Consider the following 18,975-nt stretch of genomic DNA (forward strand, 5'->3'; position numbering starts at 1 on the left):
TGATTCTATTATATTCACCAGTTTATTCTGTTCATCAGATTTTTTATTCACTTGATTTTTAGATTCACTTGTTGATAGATATGTATTTGTTGTTCATAATTTTTATCTTTACCTTTTTCTTCTTCTTCCTCTTCTTAAAGGATACCTTTCAGCATTTCATATAATACTGGTTTGGCGGTGATGAACTCCTTTAGTTTTTTCTTGTCTGTGAAGCTCTTTATCTGACCTTCAATTCTGAATGATAGCTTTGCTGGGTAGAGTAATCTTGGTTGTAGGTTCTTGCTATTCATCACTTTGAATATTTCTTGCCACTCCCTTCTGGCCTGCATAGTTTCTGTTGAGAAATCAGCTGACAGTCATATGGGTACTCCCTTGTAGGTAACTAACTGTTTTTCTCTTGCTGCTTTTAAGATTCTCTCTTTGTCTTTTGCTCTTGGCGTTTTAATTATGATGTATTTTTCTGTGGTCCTCTTTGGATTCCTCTTGTTTGGGGTTCTCTGCACTTCTTGGACTTGTAAGTCTATTTCTTTCACCAGGTAGGGGAAGTTTTCTGTCATTATTTCTTCAAATAGGTTTTCAATATCTTGCTCTCTCTCTCTTCTTCTGGCACCCCCATAATTCGGATGTTGGTAAGTTTGAAGTTGTCCCAGAGGCTCCTTACACTATCTTCATATTTTTGGATTCTTTTTCTTTTTGCTTTTCCGGTTGGGTGTTTTTTGCTTCTTCGTATTTCAAATCTTTGACTTGTTTCTGGGATCCTCTAGTCTACTGTTGAATTTCTGTATATTATTCTTTATTTCATTCAGTGTATGCTTAATTTCTGACTCGTCCTTTTCCATTTTTTTGGCATTCTCACTAAGATCCTTGAAGGTCTCACTAAATTCCTCAGAGGTTTCTAGAAGATTCTTGAGTAACCTTATAACTGTGGTTTTGAACTCTATATCCAGTAGTTTGCTTTCCTCCATTTCTGTCATTTGTGACCTGTTTCTTTGTCTCCGCATTTTGGCTGCTTCCCTGTGTTGATAGAGTGGCCTTGTGTGCTAGGTGTCCTATAAGGCCCAGTGGCTCAGCCTCCCCAGTCACCTGAGGTGGACACTCTTGGTGCACCCCTTTGTGGGCTTTGTGCACAGTCTTGTTGTAGTTGAGCTTTGATTGCTGTTGGTATCACTGGGAGGAATTGACCTCCAGGCCAATTGGTTGTGAGGACCAGCTGTGTCTACAGCGGAAGAACTTCTGTGCTGGAGACACCCTTATGGGGCAGTACTTGCTTCAATGGGGCTTTGTTGCTCACTGAGTCTGCCCCTTGAGTGTGTCGCTTATGGATGTGAAGAGTTGTAATCTGGTATGGTCTCACCCTGACCACTGGTACACTGGCTCTTGGATCTCCAAGGAGGTGCAAAGTCAGTCACTGCCTGAGGCCACCCAGCAGGAGCTACAGAGAGATCTGCAGATTCCTCCTCTTTGTTTGAGGTTTGGAAGTGCCCAGACGAGGCTCAGCTGTGAAGCAAGGCAGGCTGCTGCTGCCGAGCCTTGGGCCTTCTTTTGGAAACTTTGGAGCTCCCTGACCCAACTGCAGTTTGTTAGGTTTTAGGCTGAGAAAGGACAGGCCATTCATATGCAAAAGCCACTTTTCACAGCTTGGGTGGGGTTGTAAATTGGTTGGGGCGGGGTCTCAGGGAATCACCAGGGCGGAGCAAACAGCAATGGCTGCCAGTCAGCCCTGCACCTGGACGTCCCCGTGTCTCCGCATCCCACACCCCCGTGCAGGAACAATGATTGCTGTGAGCACCTCTGAGAGAAAGTCACCCTCGTGTTCCAGCCGGATGCCAGACAGTCCAGTTTCTCCCCGAATGAGTCTGGGTCTCTAGAGCAGTGATGGCGAACCTATGACATGTGTGTCAGAGGTGACACGCGAACTCATTTTTTTGGTTGATTTTTCTTTGTTAAATGGCATTTAAATATATAAAATAAATATCAAAAATAGAAGTCTTTGTTTTACTATGGTTGCAAATATCAAAAAATTTCTATATGTGACACGGCACCAGAGTTAAGTTAGGGTTTTTCAAAATGCTGACACGCCGAGCTCAAAAGGTTCGCCATCACTGCTCTAGAGTCTCGCCCGGAACTGGAGTTCAGAGCAATCGGGAGCTTGTATCTCCCTCCCGATTGAAAAAAACAGCAGTGCACCCAGTTGCCAGCCCGTTTTGCACGTGCCTCCATACTTCCGCACCTCTGCACCTCCTACCAGTCTCAGTGTGCTTTTTTTTCTTTTTCTTTTTTGTGCTTTTTTTCTTTCCTTCTAGTTGTAGAACTTCCACTCAGCCAGCTTTCCCATGGTTCTGGATGATATTTATTTTGTCTTTTAGTTGTAGTTTTGATGTGGTTGTGAGAGGCAGCAAGTACAGGTGTTTACCTATGCCGCCATCTTGTTTCCCCTCCTGCATTTCTTTAAATAGTAACTGACTGTCTTATCTGTATTATGGGTCAAACAGTGGATTGCTCAAAGAGTTTAGTGTACCATTTCTCTGCTGTTTGGGCAGATCTCCTTGTCCTCTTTGGTCATAGAGGTAGGGGCGTTTCAGACTAAAATCCCATCATTAAGCAGGTTTTTAAACTAAGTGGTTCATACTTAGTAGGCAGAGCTGAAGCAAGTGACCCCCAACTCCCATCCTACAAGGCATTCTCTTCTGTTCCTAGAATGGAGAGCTGTCACACTTAGGTGTTTATTATCATACTAGGCATACAGTGGTTGGACTGGCCTGCCTGCTTTTACACTCCTCTCCTGCTTTGGAAAACCCTGTCTGAGATTCTATGTTGTGGATTCCATCCTCTCCACCTAACTGAGTGTTAAATAGTTTTTGAGTGAGTATTCACAGTGGTGGGAGTTACTGTAATTAGCAAAAAACAACAACACACAAAACACCTGTGTTTTCATCTCTCCTGATAAAGAATCCTGTGAAGAACCAGCTTCAGATCTCCAGCTAGAAAGAGAGTTGGGAATTCAGCCGCCACAGTAAACAGCTGACATAACAGAAGCGGCAGTGATCCCTGGCTAAGTAAATGTCTTTCAGCCTATAGGAGCTCCCAGGATAATTGACTTTCCAGCAGGAATTTCTGGCTCAAGCGAAATCACTGGGCATTAGGGAAGCTGCTGTATCCTTTGAAAGGAGGACTGGTTTTGCTGACCTGACAGACATCATTCATCTTGATTATTCATTATTCTAGTTGCCACCAGATTTCTGTTGACTGTAATTACAACATGGGGGTAAGTTTTGGGTTTTGAAATTTTTTTATTTATAGTGTTCCACCAACTTGGTTATCTGACTCCCTGAGTTGAAGGTGATACTTAATACTTCCACCGCATCTGCTGGGGACATGAGGAGTGCATAGTCAGATAGCATTTACTGAGCACTTCCAGCAGGGAAACAATTCAGTGTAGCCTATTCATTTCAGCTGACAGAGTGTCACTTCTTGATTATGCTTACCTTGTCAGAAAGTAGGTCTACACCTCAGATCCCACTTGGAGTAAGAGAAGAAAAGGATGGCCCCCAAATATAACCGATAAGATCTCCTGCTTTCAGGCAAGCTTTATTAAAGGGAGAGGAGAGAGAGAATGGAATTTGACCAGGCTTCAGTTTTATTGGCATAGCTTCACAGCAAGATCCTTATGCAGTCCAAAGACTGTCCTCCAAGAAACCTCTGCTCTGCGTTCCCAGATGCCCGTCCCCAACCTCTTAAACACCCCAGCCAGCTGGGTGGCATTTGCCTATATATGCACTTTGTGTGAGTGCGTGCACCTGTGATCCTGGGGCAGCAATGAGAGAATGTGATGGACTCCTTGTGTCCAATCCCATCCACTGGGTCAGGGGTGAACAGCAGGCTTCTAATACGACTTTTTAAATTTTTTTAAATTCAGTCTTTTAATCTTTGTTTTCCTTTTAAATCCTCACCTGAGGATATTTTCATTGAATTTTTTAGAGAGAGTAGAAGGGAGAGGGAAAGAGAGAGAAATATTGATGTGAGAGAAACACATCGATTGGTTGCCTCCTGCATGTGCCCCGACCAGGGCCTGGGCCAGGGAGGAGCCTGCAACCAAGGTACATGCCCTTGACTGGAATCGAACCTGGGACCTTTCAGTCCACAGGCCAACACCCTATCCCCTGAGCAAAACCAGCTAGGGCTAATATGACATTTTATATATCCCCCTAGCCGAGGGTGGTTTTTACTCTCCTGTATGGTATATGTGTTCTTTTGTGTATTTTTAAAAGATGCTTAATTGGCTCAAATAGCCTTTTAACAATGATTATGGTTCATCAAGCATTCACTGGGGCCTAATAAGTGCCAGGCAATGTGCTATGTGCTTGCGATACAAAGATGAATAAGACACCTTTGCTCTCAAGGAGCTTATAATACAGGCTGGAAAAAGTTTAGCTAAATAGTAATGTGAATTTCTGAGCTCAAAATGTACAGAGATTATTTCCAGGGTACTTAGCACAGCTGGGGGTGAAGAGGAGGCTGCCCATGGAAAACAATGCCTGATTTGAGGAATAAGTGTTATCCAACTGAATAAGGCTAAGAAGCAAATTTCAAGAACATAAACAAAGGCATATTTATATTTGCCATTTCCTTCCTTCCGTTGAGTGGTATTTAACCTAATCAATTGAATTATGAGTAGGTTTTCGCTATTTCTCTAATGAAAATGAACAATTGCCCAAGCTGGTTTGGCTCAGTAGATAGAGCATTGGCCTGTGGACTGAAAGATCCTGGGTTTGATTCCGGTCAAGGGCACAAGCCTGGGTTGCGGGCTTGAGCCCTGGTAGCGGGCATGCAGGAGGCAGCCAATCAATGATTCTCTCTCATCATTGATGTTTCTCTCTCTCTCTCCCTCTCCCTTCCTCTCTGGAAATCAATAAAAATGTATTTTAAAAAAATGAACATCAACCAAGTGGCATAGGGTCTCTGTACCTTGGGAATAATTTCAGGCTCTGGGGATCCTCACATCACTAGGGAATTCTCATTGCTAGACTTAGGGCTTCTAGTAGTGAGTCTTGGCTGAGATATCACAACTTTGGTATCTGTGGCCTGCTGCCTTTGACCCCTTAACCCCCACTTAGAGTGTTGTATGGAAAGCCAGGCTAGCTATCTTTACAACATTACATAAAATGTACAAACACAGTGGCTGCCATGACGTGGACTGGGCCATTTAAAAATAAACGGCACCATGGACCTGGTGCTGACAAACCAACACTTGGCTTCCTCCAAGTGGGACACAAGTCCCACTACCACCCTGGAGCGACAGCGCACCAAATTGCAGCCAACACTGCCACGACCCCATGGCGCAAAATGCGGTCCACAGCCCAGCTCAGCCCGGAAACAGTGTGGGTGCCAGGTAATGACATCACATAGCAACGCCCAGCTTCCTCTCCCTAGTAACTAGCCTCCTTGCAGTTTCTTCAGCCCAGGAACCCGGCTTGCTTTATAGTCAGGTGCAAACATTTTACAATTTAACCAAATGTTTGTGATGCATTTTCCTGTGCCTCATCTCATTTCATCCTCACAGAAGTCCTGGAGTAGGTAGATAGGAGACTCGGTGGAATCCTATTTTCTTTTCATTAGTCAGAAAACAGAGATTTAGAAAGTTTAGAAACTTGACCTGACTGAAAAGAAGAAAGAAATGGAGGATCTTGAAAATGACTTCAGGTTTTCTCACTGTGCAGAATATAGTCAAACACTGCTACAGTTAAATATTTTACCCTTTGTTCTCCCTGTGTGATCTACAATAATAATCTGCTTCATGTTGATATTTACTTCTGTGTTGCTGACAGTTACCTGAAAGAGAAGTTGGGGTGCTTCATTGGACTGGAAAAAGTTTAGCTAAATCAGAAAGCAGGTCTAATTAAGCAAGTTTATATATATATATATATATATATTTATATATATATATATATATATATATACCATACACACACACACACACACACACATACATACATATATATATGGCTAATTTGACTCAAGCATGCATGATACATGTAAATACATATAAAGCTCTCGCTGGTGCCAATTGCATGCGTGTGTTTCAATCTGTCATTGTCAATTGTGATTTTGGTTGACACTTCTATTTTAGAGAAAGGGCGAATAGCGATATTAAAATATTTCTTCTAATTAATTTACTTTCAATGTGCACGAAACCATGCACTGGGACACTAGTATACCATAAAGAACCTGCAGAAAAGTGGTACATCTCAGAGTGGTGACTTCTTTTGGAAGAACAGCTGAGTGAGCAGGTTCTCAGGAAATTGGGTCTTTGTGTCCTCTTCCAAAATTCTTCCGTATAAGTAATGCCCACCCTCCTTCAACAAATGGAGATGATTCTTCCACCAGATTTCCTCTCATTTTGGAACCATAATTGGAAATAAAAACAACAACAAGCTCTCCCTATAAGGGTGGCAGAGATACGGACCTGAGCAGTGTAAGCCAGGATAGCACAATTGCTAATGCTCTTCATCTTCCTCCTAAAGCAGCCGTGGGCAAACTACGCCCACGGGCCGGATCTGGCCCATTTGAAATGAATAAAACTAAAAAAAAAAAAAGACCGTACCCTTTTATGTAATGATGTTTACTTTGAATTTATATTAGGTCACACAAACACTCCATCCATGCTTTTGTTCCAGCCCTCCGGTCCAGTTTAAGAACCCATTGTGGCCCTCGAGTCAAAAAGTTTGCCCACCCCTGTCCTAAAGGATTGCCTTGTTTTCTAATGCTCTCTTCTTACTCCCTTCTGAATTCTGTGCTTTGTTCCCCTTTAGAATGGTGGTTTGGCTTGGAGTGATGATGCAGATGGAGGCCGAGGAAGAGAGATCTCTCGAGATTTTGCCAAGGTCTGTAATGTTTCCTTTGTGATAACAAAAGGGCAGTTCTGCAGTGGGTCGTTGTATGTGATCCCCAAAGAATAGGACAGGAGTGGCCTATGAGTCATATTTGTAGTCATTCAGATGGTTGTGTATCTCTGGTGTAAGGCTTCCTGCATAAGACGGATTTTTTTCATTGTGTTTTTTGGGGGGCGGGTGGGGGAACTCGGATTGCAGCTGTATGAACTGGACGGTGATCCGGAAAGGAAAGAATTCCTGGATGACCTCTTCATCTTTATGCAGAAGAGGGGTGAGTGTGCATTATTTCAATTCTGTTAATATTTATTGAGTGCCTACCGTGTGCAATTCACACTTTGGTTTAACTCCTCCCCATAGAGTGCCAGAGTCAGTTCAGGAAGACAAGGCATTTACTGCTGATTGGTTACAAACTTAGCTGAACAACTGACAACCAGATTGGAGAGGGCCTTGCAGAAAATGAAGGGACTGATCATTCAGACTTGATCCTGTCTTATTTTTGTCACTCTTCTGATTAACTGGTCTCTGGAGTTATTTTAAATTTAAATATACTTTTTTCTTATCCTTATAGCTTCCTTGGACATCACATGTAAACTAGTATGTGAGGCTTCCTGATGATACATCTAGCCTTAGAGAGACTGAAAAAGGCCAGTGAGAGAATAGAGGCCCCTCAGGATTTGTTGGGAGGGTCGGAAATGACCCGTGAAAGGATAAGCTAACTCTTTTTCTAACCCATTGGCTCATTGATTTTTGCATCCACTGGCTTGGTGGGGGCATTCCTGTAGTTTAACTGTAGGTACATAGGTGTCTGCTTGATTACACCTTTCACTTCTCTCCTCTCCTTTCACTCTCCCTCACCTACCCCCAATCATCTCACTATGGACCATGGCTTGAGTGAGTCTTGAGCCCTGTGACTCAACCTCCTGTCTTTATAGCCTTTCATAGCAATGGGTCCACCATCTGGGTCAGCCCTCAGGAAGCATGGCCAGAACCCCAGCCTCTCTAGGAGAAGGTCCTCAGCAACCTGTGTAGGTCTCAGGACAAAGCCATGGGAGAAGGCTACTCCCACTAGCCTCTTCCCCATGATTATGCAATCCTTGATTTTTGTGTCAGCTCCTTCATTGAGATCTGGCAATGAAATGCTCCTCTTATCCAAGGGTGAGCTATAATGGCAGCCCCAGCTGCTAAATATTCTAAGTGAACTCTCCCTACTTCCATCTCCAATCACCCTCATCCCCCTGTCTTTTCTTCTCCTTCCCCTTCCTTTACCTTCCAAATCCGAATTGCCTTCTTAGTAGCATGCCTGTTACTTACTTTGTCATTTCTTTGTTCACAAAAGACAATCACAAGTTTGAGGTTTGGTGTGTGTCCCCCATCTCCATGCATATCAAAATACAGTGGGGCCTTGACTTACGAGTGTCCCGACTAACAAGTTTTTTGAGATACCAGCAGATTTTTTGCAGAGTTGATAGAGTAATTTGAGTTAACGAGCTCCTTAACGAGCTCGGTCTCGGAACAAATGAAACTCGTAAGTCAAGGCCCCACTGTAGTCAAAGCAGCCCTCATAGTTTACTCTTCCAACTGTTGTCTGGAGCTGCCTGTGTCAGTGAAAAACAAGAATATAATCCTAAAAGATAACCTGACTAGCAGCAATGAAACACCCTGGTTACCCTGAGAGGGAGAAATCCACTTAATACTTTGATCTCCCCTTTCAATTGCTTTTTAATTATTTACAAGCCCCATAAGCCCAGCAGGTGCAAACCCAGGAGCTGATCTCATCTCAGGGGCTGCTATAGCAATATAGATTTTTTAAAATATATTTTTATTGACTTCAGAGAGGAAGGGAGAGGGAGAGAGAGATAGAAACATCAATGATGAGTGAGAATCATTGATTGGCTGCTCCCATACCCCCACCAGGGATCGAGCCAGCAACCCGGGCACATGCCCAACCACAAATCAAACCGTGACTTTCAGGTTCATAGATCAACGCTCAACCACTGGGCCACACCAGCTGAGCATAATATAGTTTTAATTGACGCTGTAGTTACCACTGCTTTATTTTCCACTTTGTTTTTCTCCCTTCCCAGAAGGTTTTTTTTTAAATTGATTTTAGAAAAAGGAAGGGGGAGGAGAGAGAAACATCAATGTGAGAGAGAAACATCAGTGGGTTACCTCCATACACACCCTGACTGGGGATGGAGCCCACAATCCAGGTATGTGCTCTGACTGGGAATTGAACCCTCCACCGCCTGTTGCACGGACAGTGCTCCAACCAACTGAGCCACACAGGCCAGGGTGAAGGATTTTTGAAAGATAGTGGAAGTTATATCAGCCTAGCCAAGAATGAAAATTCTTAATTGCTTCTTTAGTACTGTATGTCCCCACTAGACTAGGATGTGTATGGAGGTAACCCACCGATGTTTCTCTCTCACATCCATGTGAGGACAGCCAGTTTGTCATTTCTTTGTGCCCCCACTGCTAGCTCAGGGCTAGACAGGGAGGTGCTCAGGCCATCATTGGAAGTCATCAATAGAGAGCAGTGAGTGCCAAGTCTCCTGCTACTCTGCAGCACTGGGGGCTGCCAGACTGCCATCTGGTGTATTTCTGGATGAATCCAAAGTAGGTGTCAATTTATGGTTATTCAGGCCCTCAGTAAACCTTTTTCCTGTCTTCAGCACTTATGTTAGGTATTTCACTGTTTGCTGGTATCACCAATAGAAGGGAACTGGTTAAGTCGGTTTTGCTATTTGTTAATTACTCTAATACAAGATTTCTCAGCCTTAGCATATAACTTTCGGTACTGGATAATCTTTCGTTGTGGGGGTACCCTCCCCCAGTTGTCGTAACCAAAAATGTCTCCAGATATTGTAAATTTCCCTGTGGGACAAAATTGCCACCCCCCAACCCCTTGCCTGATGAGACCAGATGGAAAAGAGGGAAAAGATCTGAAATTTCCTCTGCAGAGAAACTGTTATGGAAACCTTCTTACTTCCACTTCGGGCAGCAAGGACTGTATCAAGCCATATTGCATTTGCCCCTTCTGTGGCTGAATGCCAAAGGCAAGAGTGCTGGGCCCCCAGTCCTGGTCTGGAGTGCAAGGCAGGCCTCAGAGAGGAACTGAGCTCCAGTGTATCAGGGTCATGGGAGTGGAGGCAGAAATACAGGGGTGTTCATGGCCCAGGCACAGCTGGGAGAATCCTTGTCAGTGTCCTGGATGTCATTTGTTACCAAACTGTGAAGAGCCATGTTTGGCCAAGAAGTTAGCACTCCTGTCTATGTACATAGTGGAGTTACTGAAGTTAAAACACGGGGGCGGGGGTGGGGGGATGGACCAAAGCTGTGCTTTTAGTTCACTTGCTGTGGTGAGCAGTGTATAGTTGGGATGGAGAGGGGAGACTGAGGCAGGGGGACAGTGTGGAGGTTGTTCCCTTAAATTCAGTGATCTCCTTGGCAAACTCGTGTCTGATCATCTGAATTAGAGTGGGCGGTTCAAGAGGGCTGGGAGCAGATTGAACTTTTAATGTGAAGCTTCCTGTCATTTGCTCTTCATACAATGGTGAAAACAAGGGCTCCTAGACATTTGTGATTTACTTGTCACTTCCAAATTGGAGTGTGTGAGGCAGTCAGGAGCCAGATCTTGTTAGCTGGGTCCCAGGAAAAGCCTTATAGACCTTGGCAGCAGATCATCCTCCAGAGCTAATGTGAAGGATAAGTGGTAGATTTCACAGGAGCCACTGAAAACTGCCTGAGTTTGAAAGGCCTGGTGATGCCCACCTAGGCTGTGAGTGAGGCTGGGCAGGTTTGACACAGCAGGCTGCACCTCAGAGGAAGTGGACAGGGCCCCCTGGGAGTCAGCACACAGCAGACTTCCCCAAACAACTGCAGGCGATGAACCTGCTGTTCAGTAGGAGGTTGCCAGCTATAACTGCTGCTTTGTGCTGGCTCTTTTGCTTGTTAATGCATTTGGGTAAATTGACTATAACAGATGGGCCTGTCAGGCATCTTGGTTTCTAGGCCAGACTTGGGTGACTTGTGCCCTGGTGACCCTCCCCCACCAACAGAGCAAACTGTCCTAGGAGGAGCCTGAGAAGAGGCCCAGGCTGGGCCCAGGTGGGCTCACTATCTCCTGCCTGCCTCTGGAAAGGGCTCTACACTAAGTATAAAGTCAGGGCTATCATCCCACCCTGCCCCATGATCTTGAGCAAATCCTTCCCTTTCTGGGGCCATGGTTTGTTGATCTATAAAATGAGAGGGTCCAGTTAGAGTTAATCTGGAAGTTTCTTCCAAGTTCTATGTTCTTTATTATGTGTCCATGGTTGTGTCTGTTGAGCTACCAACAGAGAAGATTCATGCTTGAAGACCAAAAAAAAGCCTTTAAAAGCAATTTCTATTAAAGTAGTTATGTAAAAACTAGACCAAGGATCCCCAAGACCAAATGCTTCTCCCCTTTTCTTGCTGACTGTGTTTCCTCTTTTGCTGACTGAAGCCAAATTGAATTAAACAATTTGCCTTGCTTCTGTTCCCCCAAATGTTTCTCTAGAATGATTGTTTAGATTTCAGAACTCTAGTTATTCCTTTTTGCTCACCTTTTGCCATGTGCACATGCATGTGTACACACGTTTCTCTGCCAAAAATAAAGTCAAACAGTTGTAGATAAGATTCTGTGGTTAATTGAACTCACTGTGTGTGGTTTCTGAGATGGCATTCCCTGGTAGATTTTCTAGGAGGAAATGCGGGTGGGGAGTGCTAATTTGGAAGTCTGATAAGCAAACATTTATAAACAATTCCACTCTTCCTTCATCAGTGAGGAAGAAAGGTTTGTTCTCTTATTCCCTAGGCAGTGAAACAGAAAGAAGTGTGGTCTCATCTGAAGAGGAGGAGGACAGTGGTTTTGCTGTTGTTTTTATTATTATCATCCCATGCACTTTACAGAACCCTCTCAACCCATTATCTGACTTGCTACTCCCCACAGCTCCAGCTCTGGGGTAGAGGGACCAAAGGTTATCACTTAGCCAATGAAGAATTCCCGCCCCGCCCCCCCCCCCCCCCCAGTAACTTACCTGAGCCACAGAGCAGATTTAGCACTTGGTTTCCTAACTACCAGGCCTGTGCTCTTTCTTCTCAGCACTGCCTTTGTGAAACTGGGCCCTAGCACCAGCAGCTCCATCACTTCCTGTTGGGGCAGTGGATAAGCCTTGTTTCTCCAGCCTTCCTACAGAGAATGCTGGTCTGTCTCCACAGGCCACTATCCGGTAGGATCTAATAACATCTAGCTGATTAACATAGGGTGGAACTCTTTGTGCAAGGCCTGTCTCTCAGGGAAGGGCAGATTCCCAGTGGCACAGAGGCTGCCATCTGTCAAGGCAAGATGGGTTAGCACTGGAGACAGAACCCCCAACAATCTGCAAGGTCTTGCACACACGCAGAGCACCCACAAGCAGGATCCTCTCCAGACCCTGCTCCAGCTGGGTACAACAGGCTAAGGAACCGCTTGGTTATGTAGAAAAGTTTTGTCAAGACCTCCATCCCTCTTCCACCAGTTCTGTTCAAGGCTGCAAACTGACCTTGGTTTTCTCAAAGGATTGTTGGATCTGTTTTTGATGTGTATATACAAAGAATTTACTGTGGGAAAAGGGCTTGGTCTACCTCAAAGTGCAATTTGAGTGTTTTTCCTTCTGTTGTATATTTATCTATCCATCTTAGACAAAGAAATGTTCATGACATATATTGCTTTGCCTTTTGGTGGAGGCAGGGTTTTTTGTTTGTTTGTTTGTTTTTTTTTCATTCTTTGTATCTTGTGGTAAGTGGTCTGTGCTGTGGACACTCTGTCCTGGTAGACTTAAAATATGTTGTTGTTGTCAGATGAAATAGGCTTTGGGGCTTCATTTCCTAACTTTATCCCCAAATGAAAGTCTAAAATGCAAATCTTTAAAAATATATTTTTATTGATTTCAGAGGGAAAGAGAGATAGAAACATCAATGATAAGAGAGAATCATTGATTAGCTGCCTCCACACACCCACATTGGGGATTGAGCCCGCAACTTGGGCATGTGCCTTGACTGGGAATTATAGGTAGACATTCAACCACTGAGCCACGCTGGCCAGGCTAAAATGCAAATCTTTGTCATAGGATTAGCCCTTTGTCTGTGGCCTGATCTTTTTCTCTCCCCTGGTGATCCAAGTACTGTTGATATGCTGTTTATCTTTTTTCCACATTTATTTTTTTTAATAAGAGAAAGTTTATTTAGAAAGTCACAGAGGTAGAAGAAGTGAGCTATGGAAATGACAAAACCAGGAAGAAGCAGTGAGGGTCCCTGGCAGGGCTACATCCTAGGTCAGTGATGGCGAACTTATGACACGCGTGTCAGAGGTGACATGCGAACTCATTTTTTTGGTTGATTTTTCTTTGTTAAGTGGCATTTAAATATATAAAATAAACATCAAAAATACACATCTTTGTTTTACTATGGTTGCAAATATCAAAAATTTCTATATGTGACACGGCACCAGAGTTAAGTTAGGGTTTTTCAAAATGCTGACACGCCGAGCTCAAAAGGTTCGCCATCACTGCCCTAGGTCCTGGGCCCTCACCCCTGACCAGTAGGCAGGAAGGCAGCCATGTGACTGTCTGGGGTCCTGCTCCCTGATTGCTTCTCGTCTTCATTGGAAAGTGCCCATTCTCTCCTGGCCCTCCCTCCAGCACTCTCACCATCCCCATCTTTATCTCTAGAGCCAGAGGAGGCTGTTTTCTCTCTCTTCCCACCTCTTTCCCCAGCTCTGTCTTCATAGTCTGAGTGGTAGGAAGGAGTGCCAAGTGCCAGGGGATAGTGTTTGGCTCATCTGCACAGGAAGCTCCTGATCATGGCTTTGGCCTGCTGGTGCAATGCCCACCAGCATTCCCACCACCAAGGGTTAAAGCCCAGGAGCCCCACAGCTTCCCTGCATCCATGTCCTCATAAAAGCCTTTTCTGCATAGCCCCTGGGCTGCCTCAGGCTCCCTGGCAGAAATCTGATAAGGGTCCTTTTTGTTGGGACTGTCAGTCTCTTTTATTGAAGAGGGAACTGGAGAACAGCAGCATTTCTTGGGGTTGGGATACTGATAAGGCCCTGGATTCCTGTCAGAGGGAGGGTGGTTAATTACTCTGAATCCTGGCTCTTGCTTTGATACCAGTGACTGACAGTTCACAGGCTTCCCCATCAGGTGCTCATGCCCCTTCTGAGAGGCTAGATGGGGCTGAGATTCAGCCTCCTGCTAGGCCAACACTAGTGACCTGCAAGGAGCTCTTTGCATTGGCGGTTTGCTTCTTTCCTGGTTCTAGGCAGGATGCTCTTGTATTTGTCATGGAAGAGGTCTGTCCCCTCTCAGGTGAAGAGCCTCCTTAGTTACAATCCAGCCAGAGAGCAGTCCTGAGACAAAGAAATGAGCCCCTTCCCCTCAAGGCTGGGAAAGAAACATTGCTTGTGGCCTTGAACTTCACAGATGGTCCTAAGCCACCCAAAGCTCTGCACAGAAGATCCCAAACCCTCCATCTCAAGGTCACTTGGCAACATTATTTCATAATTCAGGCAACTCCTAAAATCAGGTCACCCTCCCTTTGGTAATAATCACAACTATCAATTTTTGTTTTTAAGTTTTTATTCATGGTCTCATAGGACTTTAGAGCTGAAAGGCATCTAATCCAAAATCGTCATTTCACAGATGGAGAAAATGAGGCATGAATATTTCACTTTCCCACCCCCACACCAGTATGATGTATTGTTCTCTTTTTTATTCAGGCAGGGTAAACTCAGCTAAAAGGCCTCTCCCCGTCTCTCATTATAGTTGAGTCTCCTTGGAACAAAGGAAATGGCTACCACGTCCATTAGGGACAGAGCAGACTGCAGAGACAGACTATCCTGAATGTCTTGCTTCTCTCTTAGTTGTCAGGAGAATGAGGCCAGGGCAGGATTTGTGTCTGGATTATCTGGATAATGTGAGAAAACCAGACCGTTGTCCAGAGCTTGTGCTTAGAGTAGGCTCAGCTTTGTTTCTCACAGTTCCAGGGTATCCACCTGCACTGGGAGGTACTTTTAGCTGTTTTGCAGAGGGCCAACCACAATGAAGAATGCACTCCTTTTCCTCATCCACTAATCTCTGGAGCCACACACGGCCTGTGTGAGGAAACACAAGATCCTTGTATGCCCAGAGTAAGGCTGGGCCAGCGCAGATGGTACCCTCCACCAGGGTTCCAGTGCAGCCCTAGCCTGTGATTTCTCTGCGAAGGTGCTGGGAAGAGGTCACTTTGGTTAGGTTTATGGCCTTGACTTCAAACGCCACTTTGCCCCTTCCTTGCCTTCTCAGGTCTAGTCTCTACCTTTTGTTTCCTTTGCCCCCAAACAGTTCTAAGCCGAATACAGTCACACTCTATGTGACTATAAAAAGGTGAATTCTTAATGAAATTTCTACATCTATAACATTGTTGTCTTTCAAAGAAGCCATTTCAGATGGCTAGATGTTTAGTGCAGTGACTATTCAGAGTAAATTTACAATTCCTCTCTGGGAGTTGGCCTTCAGAGGCAGTTGGGTGCATGGATAAGAGGCTGCTGCAGACATCTCATTGGGAGCCAGTGAGGGCCTGGTCCAGTGTGGTAGCTGCAGGCTGGAAAGGAAGACACCTTTGCAAGGTACCTCAACGGAAGAATCAGTGCAGCTTCCTAACAACCTAAAGGTTGGTGATAAAGGAGAGAAGAGGAGTCAGTGCTGCCTCAGCTTCCTGCCTAAAACCTCAAAGAATGATGTGTTGTTGGAAGAAAGAAGTAATGGGAAAAGGGAACTAGCTTAGGGGATAAAGGTGAGCTCATTGCAAACACTCTGACTTGGAGTGAGCAGGTCACACGTGAAGATGTCCTGGAAGCTTCTGGAAATATGAGTTTAGGGGGCCTATGTGAGGGGACCTGTGAGTGGTCTTCATTGAGTCTCCAGGCAATGCCATGGGGGGAGGGGGATGACCTCGCCAAGGCCTTCAGTGAGCTTAGGCAGACAGGCGTCGAGAGGAGATGGACCTTGGTCCTATGCTGCCAGGAGATTAGCTCTGCTGCATCCTCAGACTCTTGTCTTATGACAGGAGTAAGGTTGACTGTTCAGAACAGCACAGAGAGAAAAGTTAACTAACATACAAGCTGTGTCTTAGGAACATACCAGCAATCCTTGAGAGTTTACCTATGAGATTTTGAATCTAATTCTATGACTTCTTTGTCCTTGACCCTCCAAAGACTGCTTGGTCAAGACAAAGGCCTTGGAGGCCTCTCCCTCCCTCCCCACACTGATAAAGAGGCCTGGTCTTGCCATAACAGTTCCACTTGTTCATGCTCACGCTGCTTGAGTTGGTGAGGCCAACATTTCAGGGCTGAGAAGAGAATGCCATTCCTTGAGGGATAAGAAGCAGGAGGAGCCTAAACAAACAGCCCGTCTCTAATCCTGCTGGCCCAACATCTACCGGGCAGTCAGTGAGGTTGGGACAGTGGGAGGGGCCAGAGGAGGAGCAGCCTGTACAGTACAAGGAATTTGCCATTAAAAGGCAACAAGTCTCATACGCTGCCCTGGACCGTGACCCTTCCCTTTGGAATTCTCCCCTCTGACCTCCAGATCATTAATCCGAAGGCTGCCAAATGACAGTCATCCATCACGCCTCCTGACTAGTGCCTGTGAAAGGCACTTGGCTCCACCTTCCCTGCATCCCCCCCCCCCCACTCATTAGTGGGCCTTCCTGCTCAGTGCCAGGTTTCCTAGTCACAGCTCTGGCTCCTCTTACTTCCCTTCAAGGCCAAGGGGTGGAAGCTGCCCCTCCCTTTCAAAGGCCAGAGAGGGGGTGGAGTGATTAGTGAAGAGAGAATTGTTGAGTGGCTTTTCACTGCCCTGGAAACTTGTGTTTCCTGCAGCTCCTTTGATATGGCGGGGACACAGCAGGAGAGGAAGGAGGAAGCAGTTATCCAGGGGGATGAACCAGGCAGGAGCTCCCCTGTCAAGGGAGTCAAGGCTCCTTGAGAAGGGGCTGACTGGCACGTGAAGGCTGCAGAGGAGTGAGCTGCCACATCATTAAGAAAGAATCTGGACTCAGTACTGCTAGGAAAATTAAAAAATCCAGTCCAACCCTCTTATTTGTAGATGGAAAACAGATCCAGAGATGCTCCGTGTTTTACCCAAGGCCACACAGCCTGTGAGTAGGACCTGTCTTTCTGTTCATCCCAAGAGAAGTGGCAGCTAGTCTGATAGCTTCTAGGCTTTGGGAGTTTGAGTTAAATTATACTTCTAAGCAGATTCATGAACACATTTCCAACTGAACAAAAAGTGGGCATACACAGGTGTCTTTTTTTCTCTGCTTGAGGATGATGCAGCCCTCTGTTTCTCTCTTTGGACAATCACAGGGACCCCTATCAACCGAATCCCTATCATGGCCAAGCAGATCCTAGACCTGTATATGCTGTACAAGCTGGTGACAGAGAAGGGTGGCCTGGTGGAGATCATCAACAAGAAGATATGGAGGGAGATCACCAAAGGCCTGAACCTGCCCACATCCATCACCAGTGCCGCCTTTACCCTGAGGACCCAGTGAGTGGCCAGGGCCTTGGGGAAAGGAGACTGAGACTGGAGAAAGGGAATGTTTCAACTTAGAGGAGAGAAAGGAAGAAAATTCCACTGTACAGTGAACAAGATGTGTGGGATTCCTGAGACAGCCAGGAGCTTTCTGAGGTGAATCCCTCACTAGACCAAAGTAATGATGAGAGCCGTCATTTCCCGAGTGGCTGCATGCTGCTGCTGCAGCATTCTGTTGCTTTCATAACACTCTGGAAGTTGCTCTGTGACGAGCAACTGACATACCAGTTAGGTAGCATGTCATGTCCTTGTTGAAAAGTTGAAAGGGTTTATCTATTGGAACTGTTCCAGCAGAAGTGGGGGATAGCGCCAAACCAGTATAGCAGGCCTTCTTTCAAGGTACTTGGGTAGAGAATTGCCCCTGTCTGACCAGCCTGACTTGGGATGATTAGGAGATAAGGAGCAAGACAGTCATGTCATAGCACTGGCTTGGTTTCTACCAGGGTTCTAAAAAGGTGCCAAAATGACCATTGGCGGAGTTGCCCTTTATTTCCCTTAGTGAATGATGCCTCCACTTTGAGCAGTGCTCAGAACTGAGTAGCAGTTAGAGGGGCCTGGACCAGGGCGGTCAGCAGTCCCAGGCTTTCTCTTCCGCTGGGTGCTCCAGGTGGTGGTCCTCTGTCCTAGAGGCTACTCCCACAGACCACACAGCTCAGACGGGCAGTCTCTGGTGCATGTTTTGATTACCCTTGCTTGCTTCCTTCCTTCCAGGTACATGAAGTACCTATATGCTTACGAGTGTGAGAAGAAAGCCTTGAGCTCCCCAGCTGAGCTCCAGGCAGCCATTGATGGCAACCGGCGGGAGGGCCGCCGGCCCAGCTACAGCTCTTCCCTCTTTGGCTACTCGCCCACTGCCACGGCTGCTGCCACCAGGGCCCCTGCCCTTCTCTCCACACCCAAGATCCGCTTCCCTGTCCTTGGGCTGGGCTCCAGCAGTGGTACCAGTGGCAGCAGCCCTCGGATACCCCCAGCAACTACTCTCAGGAAAGGTTTGCAGGGCTCTGAAGGAGGGGGAAGGAGGGAGGAATGGTGCCAAGTTTCTGTGTGTAGGACCTGGGTGGGAGGGTGGATTGTGGGTCTGTCTAGCTCTGGTGCCTTTGCCAGGTGATGGAGTCCCGGTGACAACAGTACCTGTGCCAAATCGTCTGGCTGTGCCCGTGACCTTGACAGGCCAGCAGGCTAGCACCCGGATGGCCACGCTGGAGCAGCTGCGGGAACGGCTGGAGTCAGGAGAGCCCCCTGAGAAGAAGGCTTCCAGGCTGTCGGAGGAGGAGCAGCGCCTAGTGCAGCAGGCCTTCCAGCGCAACTTTTTCAGCATGGCCCGGCAGCTACCCATGAAGATCCGGGTCACCGGCAGGGGTGAGTGTGGCTTGGACCCTTTCAGGGGCCCATCACATCCCATAGGACTGGAGTGGCGCTCCTCCAGATAGATCTCAGTTCACCAAGCCAAGGTC

The 18,975-nt window shown here is 46.1% G+C and overlaps 1 protein-coding gene across 1 annotated transcript in view; it reads left to right on the forward strand.

Moving 5' to 3' along the window:
• Positions 1–18,975, forward strand: part of ARID3B (AT-rich interaction domain 3B) — a 65,868-nt gene that overhangs the window by 39,459 nt on the left and 7,434 nt on the right. The window contains 5 exon segments of the mRNA XM_014455018.2: positions 6,810–6,881; positions 7,089–7,161; positions 17,293–17,476; positions 18,233–18,510; positions 18,626–18,880. Coding sequence (XP_014310504.1) covers positions 6,810–6,881; positions 7,089–7,161; positions 17,293–17,476; positions 18,233–18,510; positions 18,626–18,880 — 862 coding nt within the window.

The sequence above is a fragment of the Myotis lucifugus genome, unplaced genomic scaffold (genome assembly GCF_000147115.1).
Source record: "Myotis lucifugus unplaced genomic scaffold, Myoluc2.0 scaffold_41, whole genome shotgun sequence".
NCBI classification, from domain to species: domain Eukaryota; kingdom Metazoa; phylum Chordata; class Mammalia; order Chiroptera; family Vespertilionidae; genus Myotis; species Myotis lucifugus.